Source organism: Syngnathoides biaculeatus, chromosome 4 (genome assembly GCF_019802595.1).
Source record: "Syngnathoides biaculeatus isolate LvHL_M chromosome 4, ASM1980259v1, whole genome shotgun sequence".
NCBI lineage: Eukaryota > Metazoa > Chordata > Actinopteri > Syngnathiformes > Syngnathidae > Syngnathoides > Syngnathoides biaculeatus.
The window spans coordinates 20360334-20371435 of record NC_084643.1 but is presented as its reverse complement, the minus strand read 5'-3'; the positions used below and the strand labels follow the sequence as shown (position 1 = coordinate 20371435).

At 42.9% G+C, this 11102-nt stretch overlaps 1 protein-coding gene across 5 annotated transcripts in view; it reads right to left on the bottom strand.

Moving 5' to 3' along the window:
• Positions 1-1045: 1045 nt before the first annotated feature.
• Positions 1046-11102, bottom strand: part of ankle2 (ankyrin repeat and LEM domain containing 2) — a 35999-nt gene continuing 25942 nt past the window's right edge. For 4 of the 5 annotated variants that reach the window (XM_061817928.1, XM_061817927.1, XM_061817929.1 and 1 more), the window contains exons 12-13: positions 3457-3588; positions 1046-2497 (exon numbers count right to left, since the gene is read on the bottom strand). In XM_061817928.1, coding sequence (XP_061673912.1) covers positions 2287-2497; positions 3457-3588 — 343 coding nt within the window. In that variant the 3' untranslated portion in view covers positions 1046-2286. Of the gene's footprint in view, positions 2498-3456; positions 3589-9348; positions 9652-11102 lie in introns of those variants that run through there. The other variant, XM_061817930.1, reaches the window with a different exon arrangement.

Genomic DNA, 11102 nt, shown 5'->3' with positions numbered 1-11102 from the left:
TCTTTTGCCATTCATACAACAAGTAAGGTTTGTGTTCAACTGAAAAAGCCCAAATAATTTAACAAGGGTTGGGACAGTGTCTGCGTTACAGTTCAGAACTCCTGGGCTCAAATCCTGTGTGGAGTTTACAGGTTCTCACTGTGTCTGTGTGGGTTTTTTTTCTGGGCACATCCCAAAAACATGCATGGTAGGTTATTTGGAGACCATTAATTGCCCATTTTTGCGATTATTGGGACCAAATTATGCAGAATTCCAAGAGGTTATGAAGGGTTCACATGGTTTTTTTATTGTAACGCTACATTGGTAGTAATATATACTGATAGCACCCCTCTCCTAATTGGAATTACATTATTTGGGTTTAATGTCCATACATAATATAGCCTTGTAGCCATTTCTCCCAGTGTGCGCACAGGTTGTCTCTTTTCGTCACATATTCCAAAAACAAGTCTATTAAAGTTGTGATTGGAAACTATTATACATGATTCTAAGTGAATGTTAATGATTGTTTTTAAGAGGCCTGCGATGGGCTGGCGACCGATCCAGGATGTACCCTGCTGTAGCCCGAAGTCAGCCAGGACAGGCTACAGCTCACCCACAATTTGCCACCACTCTAATAACGTTTAATGCACAGAAACAACCAACCTAGAGACACTCATTAGAATAACAACACTCCTGCCGAAGTCAACAAACAGAACACATGGGCCTGGCATCACTGCACTTATGCCCATCTTTCCTGTTTTTGTGCTGCAGTTAAAATGATGACAAACCCCCCCATAACTGGACAACATGACTATCATTGACCAATGTTTCCATCCATCCATTTTCCAAGCCTTACAAGGGTCACGGGAGTGTTGGAGTCCATCCTGGCCAACGTCAGGCGAAGGCGGGCTACACCCTGAACTGGTTGCCAGGCAGGGCACATCTCGACGCCATCGCTGAGGAGAAATTGAAGCCACGTTGACCTCGCCAGTCAGGCGTGTGTACCACAATGCCATCAATGACTCATGACCAATTTGTGACATATTGAAAGGAACAATGACATAAGTAGTAGTGATGTTTTATTGACTACTTGAAAGCAAACTTTTTTGACATACAGGAAGAGAAGTTATCAAGAGTTAATGCAAAAAGCACAAGAAGCATGGTCGAAGGGTTTTGGGGGCACTTTTGCAAAGCTCCACAGATTCAGAAACATTCAAAGAGCAAAATTTTTCTTCGTCTAACCTGAGAGCACAAGAGTGATGACAATCTCCTCAGCAAAGTTCTTTGTGCTCTCTGAGAAAGGTTGAGTTCACCAAAGATTACATTCAGAACAAATCAAGTGTACGTGGAAATTTGTTTTATATAAAAAAAAAACCCTCTCACAACACAGATTGTCTCCCCCCCTTCATTTAATGTCTTTACACTTTCTTCCATTACCTATTTTGGAGATGCAAATTGGCACATTTATATCAGCCAGAATCTTTTTAAAAACTAAAACATAACTGGCTCTCCAACTTGTCTGTAATTGTTTTTTTTTTTTCTTTCTGCACTATAACTGCAAAATAAAACTTGACTTTTCTTTGTGTGAGTCACACACACAATGGACATGTCTTGAGACATCAACTGAAGAATTATCCAGAATGGTTGCAGATAGGAAAAGTCACGACGTACCGGATTCACTGAGAAAAGCTAAAAAAAAATCTATTTATTGAACAAAAGCATGGAAGAATCATTCAGTTTTCCTGGGTTTGCAGAAATGCTGCAGCCTACAAGGTTGTCCAGATGTGAGCTCGAGTATGTTTGTGTCCAAATTGACAGAATGAGTCCATCACTTCAGAAAATTAAGGCAAGTACTGAACTGAGAAAAACAGGAAATTGCAGTCGGTTGAACATTTTTCATGGTAATTAAAAAAAAAAAAAAAACATACATTTTTGTGCTACTGACCAATGTACAAAAAACAATCTTAAAATATTGTCAGCATCCATTTAAGAATGAGTTCACTGCTAAGAACCCCGACTTGAATTTTTTGTGTATGTGCGTGTGTGAGACAAACTGGGGAGTGTGGCTTGTATTCACAATATCCAAAAACGTTGAGTTGGGCTATGATACAGGTGCGTCACACTTGTCACAAATAACATCACCGTCAAATCACACGGTCTGCACCAACAAAGTAAATACATCACTGAGGTTTCTTTTTTTTCCATTTTAAGTTTTTTAGATAGTGTGTGCTGCAAGTCAACAACAGAACTTTTCCACTCCATTCCAGTCTTTCCTTTCCGTTAAGCGGAGGTTGAGGAATAGACCCTTTAAATCGATGACTCGTTCAAGCGCTTGAGGCGAATGCGTTGGATGTAGCTCATGTTTGCGGGGCTGTAGCGGCTCGGGCTGAAGTCCTGTGAGGCGCTACGGCGGGCGGGACTGAAACGACCCGAGGGAGACACGAGGACACCGGACGGAGAGCCAGGAGTCTGGTGCTGCATCCTGAGTCGTGGGTTGACCACTGCGGGGCTCGGCCAGCTGGACACACATCAAGATCAGTCAACAGGAAATTTCAGTACAGGGTTTTTGTTCCGTTTTTTAGTAACCACACAAAACGCACAACTTTCAGTATCAATCTTCATATTGTTTTGTACAGCATACGTGGGCTTCCGGTCAATGGCTCAGTGCAGTCGTGTGGTGCACCCCAAGTCGGGGAAGGAAACTGCTCTACCGATGTCTCAAAATGGTGAGCAGAAGTGTGCTAACAGCAAAACAATGAGGACAGATGTGGACTGTGGAAACAATAATGAATCATCTAGCAGTTCTCCCTGGAATTTATGGGGGCCAAAGACCAAAGATATGGGACATCCAAAAAGGGAGGTCACAACACCAGCAGATGACTGAGGAATCTGGCTGGGCTGCATTGCAGGCTGCCTCAACCTCGAATGAGTGGCCAGCGAAGGGCAAGAAAAAAAAAACGCGATTCAACGCAAAACATTGTCATCAGACTTACAAATAGATTTGAGCCACTTTTACTGGACCCTGGCCAAGAATGCTCATCCCCCACCACCACTGAAAGGAATGAAATTAAATCATACGAGAAGAGTTTTTTTCACATTTCGTGGGGGGTTCTGGTCCTCATTAACCGCAAAAACCGAAGGATTACTTTATACATATTTTGACAATATGTAAAATGGCATTTTTCTGTTTATGTGGCCACCTGGCAGGAGTGACGAAAAATTGTGCCCCTTTCCATGGTTCATATGTTGGCAATCCTTGCAAACATGATTTATTGCTGACAAAATCTAAAAGCTGCTTAGTACAATCTTGTGTTGGAGTCCATTAGATATGACTACTGAGATTCGCTACGACTAATAATACAGTTTTGTGATGAACTCTCGTGAGCGTTCTCATGTTATCTGACTTAATCAGCTACAGAGGACAAAAACCTCACAAGTAGCAAAGCCAATCATACGGTATGATGCAAACATACTAACCTTTGCATGTCTGAGGAAGAGTAGGATGTCATTGTGCTCATCCACTTGTGAAGACTGGGATATTTTTGGAAATCCACCTCTACATCCCCTATTGCTGACAGGACATCTCTGTCCAACTTGGTAGGTGAATCCCTGTGAAAACAAACAATATGGCTGATTTCATCTCTGCGCTGCCATAAGCATCATTAAGTAAGACCTACAAAGTTCTGCTTTTTGATAGCAAGAGAAAATACCTTCCGAATTTTTCGAGTCAGGAGTCGCTCTATCAGTTCTTTTCCTTGTGTTCCAAGGCTCAAACTAAAAACAGTTTTCATTAGAGGAGCAACTTTCTAATTTTTTGGAGCAATTTTGAAGAGTACCGGTAATTGCAGTGTGACCCAAATCAAGGCTTTTGATTCAACCATCCATTTTCAACCACTTTTCCGGGTCAGGTCGCAGGGGAAGTAGCTTCAGCAGGGATACCCAGACTTCCCTTTCCCCGGCCACTTGTTCCAGCTCTTCTGGAAGGATCCTAAGGCGTTTCCTGGCCAGCCGAGAGACATAGTCTCTCCAGTGTGTCCTGGGTCGTCCCCGGGGTCTCTTTCCAGTGGGACATGCTCGGAACACCTTACCAGGGAGGAGTCAGGGAGGCATCAGAATCAGATGCCCCAGCCACCTCATCTGGCTCCTCTCAATGCAGAAGAGCAACAGCTCGACACTGAGCCCATCCTGGATGACCGAGCTTCTCACAGTATCTCCAAGGGAGGGCCGCTTGTATCCGGGATCTTGTTCTTTCGGTCACGACCCACAGCTCATGCCCACAGGTGAGGGGAGGAACGTAGATCGACTGGTAATTTGAGAGCTTCTCCTTTCGACCTAGCTCTCTCTTTACCACAACGGACCGATACAAAGTTCGCATCACTGCAGACGCTGCACTGATCCGTCTGTTGATCTCTTGGTCTATTTTTCCCTCACTCGTGAACCAGACCCCAAGATACTTGAACTCCTCCACTTGGGGCAGGAGCTCGTCCCCAACCCGGAGAGCTCACACCATGCTTTTTCGACTAAGGACCATCGTCTCAGATTTGGAGGTGTTGATTGTCATCCCAGCCCCTTCGCACTCGGTTGCAAACCGCTCCAGTGCGCCAAGAAATTCTGTCCATAAAAGTTGTGAACAACATTGGTGACAAAGGGCAGCCAGAAACGAGTCCGACTTCTTGCCGGCAATGCAGACGAAACTCTGACAGCAGTCGTACATGGACCGAACAGCCCGCATAAGGGGGTTTGGTACCCCATGCTCCTGAAGAATCCCCCACAAGACTCCATGAGGGACACGGTCGAACGCCTTCTCCAAGTCCACAAAACACATGTAGACTGGTTGGGGGACCTCCCATGCACCCTCGAGGATCCTGTCGAGGGAGTAGAGCTGGTCCACTGTTCCACGCCCAGGATGAAAACCACATTGCTTCTCCTGGATCTGAGATTCGACTTCCCGACGGACCCTCCTCTCCAGCCCTCTGAATAGACCTTACTCGGGAGGCTGAGGACTGTGATCCTCTATAGTTGAAACACACTGAGGAAATTTTTAACCACCTCGGTGATCTCAACCCTAGAGATAGAAGATCCCGTCAGAGAACCAAGACTCAGATTCGTCATGGGGAGGCATGTTAGTGGAATTGAGGAGGTCTTCGAAGTATTCTCCCCACCGACTCACAACATCCCAAGTTGAGGTCAGCAGTGCTCCATCACCACTATACACAGCGTTGACGGTGCACTGCTTCCCCTTCATGAGATGCCGGACGGTGGACCAGAATTTCCTCAAACCCGTCTTGAAGTCGTTCTCCAAGGCCTCACTGAACTCCTCTCATGCCTGGGTTTTTGCCTCAGTGACCACTGAAGCTGCATTCCGCTTGGCCAGCCGGTACCTATCAGGTGCCTCAGGAGTCCCTCAAGGCCAGAAATGCCCGATCGGACTCCTTCTTCAGCTTGACAGCATCCCTCACTATTGGCATCCACCAACGTGTTCTGGAGTTGCTGTCACGACAGGCATCGACCACCTTACGGCCACAGCTCTTGTCGGCCGCCACAACAATGGAGGCGCGGAACATCGTCCACTTGGACTCAATGCCCTCCGCCTCCTCTGGAACGTGAGAAAAGGTCTTTCGGTGGTGGGAGTTGAAATTCCTTCTGACAGGGGAATCTTCCAGCTGTTCTCAGCAGACTCACAATATGTTTGGCCCGTCATCTTCCCCCACTATCAGAGCCAACTCACCACATGGTGGTGATCAGTTGACAACTCCGCCCCTCTCATTATCCGAGTGTCCATGGCATGCGGTCACAAGTCTGATGACACGTTGATCATCAAACTGCATCCTAGGGTGTCCTGGTGCCAGGTGCACATGTGGACACCCTTATGCGTGAACATGGTGTTCGTTATGGACAATCCCTGATGAGCACAGAAGTCCAATAACAGAACACCACTCGGGTTCTGATCGAGGGGGCCTTTTTTCCCAATCACGCCCTTCCAGGTCTCACTGCCATTGCCCACGTGTGCATTGATGTTCCCAAGCAGAATGATGAAGTCCCCAGACAGAGTGCTCTCTAGCACTCCCTCTAAGGACTCCAAAAAGGGTGGGTACTCTGAACTGCTGTGTGTACCCCGACCCCGAGGTAGGGGGCAATAAACCCACACCTACTCGGCATCTCTAACCGTGGGCAACTCCAGAGTGGTACCAGAGCCCAAGCGGTGTGTAGAGGAGAGTCCGACTATATCTAGTTGTAACTTCTCGACCTCACGCACCAACTCGGGCTCCATCCCAGCCAAAGAGGTGACATTCTATGTCCCTAGAGCTTGTTTCTGTAGCCAGGTATTGGATCATCAAGGTCCCCGCCTTTGGCCATCACCCAGTTCACATCACACCTGACCCCAATGGCGCCTCTCACAGGTAGTGAGCCCATGGGAAGGGAGACCCATGTTACCCTTTTGGGTTGTGCCCGGCCGAGCCCCATGGGTGCAGGCCCGACCACCAGGCGCTCGCCTTCGAGCCCCACCTCCAAGCCTGGCTCCAGAGGGGGGCCTGCGTGACCCGCGTCCAGGCAAGGGAAACAAGATCCAACATTTTCACACGTCATAGGGGTTTTATAGTCGTACTTTGTCTGGCCCCTGACGTCGGACCTTTTTGCCATGGGTGACCCTACCAGGGGCGTGAAGCCCCAGACAATTCGGCTCTTTAGACACACAAACCCCTCCACCACGATTAGGTGACGGCTTGAGGAGAGGAAGGCTTTTGTTAAACAATATGAATATGAAAATATATGCAGGCCTGCACCTATTGAATATTTTAGTACTTGTGTGTCATACAGAAAATCCCATTGAATGCTTGCATAAATTATTTGCTTCGTTAAGGAGCAATTCAGAATACAAAAGCGAAAACAACCCCTTTTACTTAATAATGTACAATAACTGGTTTGAATTTTCATATAAACAATGTTTATATCTTAAATTCAAATTGTGCATAAAAGATAAGGTAGTGAAAAAAAATACACAACAGCCTTTGTGCTTCTTTGCTTTAAGGTGAAGTAAGCAGTTGGGGAATACTTTGTACAAAAACCTTTGTTTGCAATGACAACTTCACGACGGTTCCTGTATGGAGAAACTAGTTTAGTGAATGAAGGTGAATATTTCAGCAGGATAATGACACAAAACATAGTGCCAAGAAAACTTTTAATTGGTTTCAAAGGAAAAAAAAATAAAGCTCCTATAATAGCCCAGCCATTCTACTCAAGCTTTATAAAAGAAGCCCACAGAACCTGCAAGATTTAAAGACTGCTCATGTGGACAAATGGTGAAAAATCACACCAGAGTAATGCATCTAGTTCCTCCATACAGGGGGGCTCTTGCACCTGTCATTGCAAACAAAGGCTTTTGTATGGTATTTAATACATATCAGTTGGCGTGTTAAATACTTTTTCCCTGTCATTTCACATCGTTACACCAGTCAGTCACATTTGAAAAAGTGAGTGTGGTCAGTCATGCCCACAAATATAAAGTTGCAGGTGTGATTAGGGATGGAATCTCAAGACGTTAAAACAACTTACTGAGTTGTTATACCAGAGTATGTAGTTGTTACCCAATACCATAATCACAATTTACTGACATTGCACTGAGGCAGACATTTTTAAAGAGATCAATACACATTCAATTTTAAAACTAAATATTCATATAATCAAATCCTTTTATTTCATCATGATGTATTGTTATAATCTACCGTAATTTACAGCACTATCTATTGTCAATTCATTGATGAAAGCTAGCAGTAGATGATCTATTTCTTCCTAAAGCATGGAGACGGGAAAAGTTTTCAACTTCAAGATAAATTGCTACCACGGGAGAAAATGACCATATATATATGGAAAGACTAGTCTAATGTTAGAACTTAGATCAAGTCATAGTAAATCACAATCTCATATTTATTATAGTTAGATGCTGAAACATTACCTGTGTTATATCCCAGAATATCTTCAGCAATGCATGTTGAAAGCTGAATGATGCTCCAAACCGTTTTAAGGTTTATGTTATGTTGCCTCCTATATTTAAAATACAGAATTAGCTTTTTGTACACTGTATTGTCTGTGCTTTCATCCTTGATTGGGCTGTGCCAAGGTGGAATGTTAAAATTATACACCATCTCATCCTGTACTTTGGCTTCAGACCAGACCTTTTTTACTCAAAGAAGAGAAAGTCTCATCCAGTTTCGCCACTTTTACTTCTATTGTTCACATACCTCAACATTCACTAAAGCAACAGCAATTCTTTTTCTTTTTTTTAACTCTTACCATTATTATCGAGAAAACACAAGCAGCATGTCTCTCTTTGCTCTACGTTGCCCAGACTGCATGGGTGGACGGTGTTTGTAATTATGAGTATACCCCTTGAAGAGCCAAGGGCGAAGGAGTCGGGTCAATTAGCAGGAGACCGTTTCTTTCCGTGTTGAAAAAAAAAAAAAAAGAGGCTGTGGTTCACTGGCCTGCATTGGTTTTCATGTGCGCTGAGAATGTCTATGCATTTCTACTCGTAACAAAAAAATCTTCCTTCAGGATAATACATGGAGTGGAGGTGGACTTTTAAAGGCGGACTAATAGGTCTTTGAGGGTCAGAATTCTAACTGATAGACAGGTGGTCAAATACTTATTTGCAGCTGTACAAATAATTTTTTTAAAAAAATCATACATTTCGATTTCTGGATTTTTCTTTGTAGATTACCTCTCTCACAGTGGACATACACCTACAATGAAACTTTCAGACACCTCCATGATTTCTAAGTGGGAGAACTTACAATACATCAGTGTGTTCTAATACTTATTTTCTTCACTTTATTTTTTAAACAGATGTCACACTACATTATTTAAATCACTGTTGTTGATCAGTATGACCAAATGACTTTGCCACTTTGTCGCCGTTGGTTTCTCAGGTCCACTGCAAAGCTGGAATTTTTACAGTCTATCCCAAATTTGTTGTCAATTGTCAAGTCTATTTGTATTAATTTTGATTTCTTGGACACCTTTGTCAAAATCTGTAAAATGAAAAAGGTTATTAGTATTTAGAGTTGTGTGTGAAATGCATTTATTAGTTATCTAAATGTGAGACTGGAGTGACACGAGCCAGTGCTGAAATACTGGACAAAAACCTTTTGAAATTATGTAATTGAACCATGAATATAACATCTAAATAAAATGTGTTTAAATACTTTAAATTGATTTCTTAGTTTAAATACACACTCCATGAACTGGAAGATTGTACGAAACCTAAAAGGCAACTGTGAAGAAGGAACAATTCATTCTCAGTTCTTTATTGATCACAACTGAACAAACTCTAAATTGTACCAGTAAATGTGCAACCATTCCTGGAAGTAAATGAAAAAACAGGGTACAAAAGGATCTAACAAATATTTATAAAGTTAAATAACAGTCACATTTGTACAGCAGCAAAGCTTCGAAAATATGAAATGCTGTTTGTCTTTGTTTGCCTTGTCTGAATTTAATATGATGTCTTTGGGGATAGCAGACACCAATTCCGTTGAACAGGAGCTGAAGAGTCGATCAGATGAGCTTCCCCAGATGTTTCATGGCGGATGCCAAAACATGGAGCTGAGCTCATGTTGCAGAAAAGCTCATCACAATATATAATTACACTCAACTCAGTCTGTCAGCTTCCTCCTGGAAAGAAAGCCATTATGGGGATTAGATTGTGAAATTGGCTTTCCATTTTTACAAACATTTAATTTATTGTTTCTGATGTCCACATCTAAAGGGAATCTAAACAGGTATTTAAAAAATAATGAATATACTGTAGTATATTTTATTTCATTTTGATTCTTCTACACATACAGTCCCCTCCAAAAGTATTGGAAAAGCAAGGTCAATTCCTTTGTTTGTTTCCTTTTTTTGTGTTGTAAACTTAACACATTTGGCTTTCAGGTCAAAAGATGAATATGAGACAAAAGTTCAGAATTCCACCTTGTATTTCATAGTATTGGCATCTCGATGTTTTAAGGTAGGACAGAGTACCTTTTGTTTGAACCCATGCACTTTTCAAGTGAGCAAATGTATTGTGATGCGTTTTTCTAGCTGAGCAAGTGTTGCCTTTTAGATCAATTCCTTAAACGTTAGTGCTTTTTTTCCACTTTGGATTTCACCTGTGAAAGCTGTACTTGCTGTTAAGCAAACGAGGTGACCAGAGGGCTGTCGAAAGAAGAGAAGCAAACCATTTTGAACCTGAGAGAAGAGGAAAAAAAAATAAACCAGATCTACTCCACAAAGATTGGGCACAGCCAATACAACAATATGGAATGACCTAAAAAACTACTGAACCACAGACATTGAACATGCCAGCCAGGGGAATCAACAGTAGTTGATGATAGAAACATTGTGAGAGCTGTGAAGAAACACCCAAAGACAACATTGAGTGACATCACTGCCAATATCCACGCAACAGGGGTGAAGGTATCACAATCCACTATGCAAAGAAGACTTTGAGAAGGAAAATGTACAGGCTATACGACAAGGTGCAAAAAAGAATCGGAAGGCCAGACTGGGTTTCACAAAGTACGACAGCGATGAGCCACATAGGTTTTGGAGCCAAGTTTTATGAACTGATGAGACCAAGATTAACCTCTACCAAATGGATGGAAACGCCAAAGTATGGAGAGAGTATCAATCTGCTGATGATCCAAAAAACACATGCTCACCTGTGAAGCATGGTGGATGCAATCTCATACTTAGGTTTGCATGGCTGCTACTCCAACAGGCTCACTGGCCTTTCTCGATGTCACTCATGATAGTAGCAACAGAATTAATTCTAAAAGTCTACAAAACAATTTTGTCTAGCAATTTAGAAAAAAATGCATCAAAACCAATTGGGAGACGCTTCATTATGCAACAAGACAATGCCCACCAAAAACACTGCCAATAAAACAAAGTACTTCATCAGGAGGCAAAAGTGGAAGGTCTTAGGCTGGCCATGTCAATCACCAAACCTTAACCCAACAGAGCATGCATTTTATCTCCTGAAGAGGAGACTGAAGGGAGAAACCTGAGGCTGTAGTAAAGCATTCCAAAGGAAGAATGCAACAGTCTGGTTTTATTGCAAGTCAAAGTGATGGCACCAA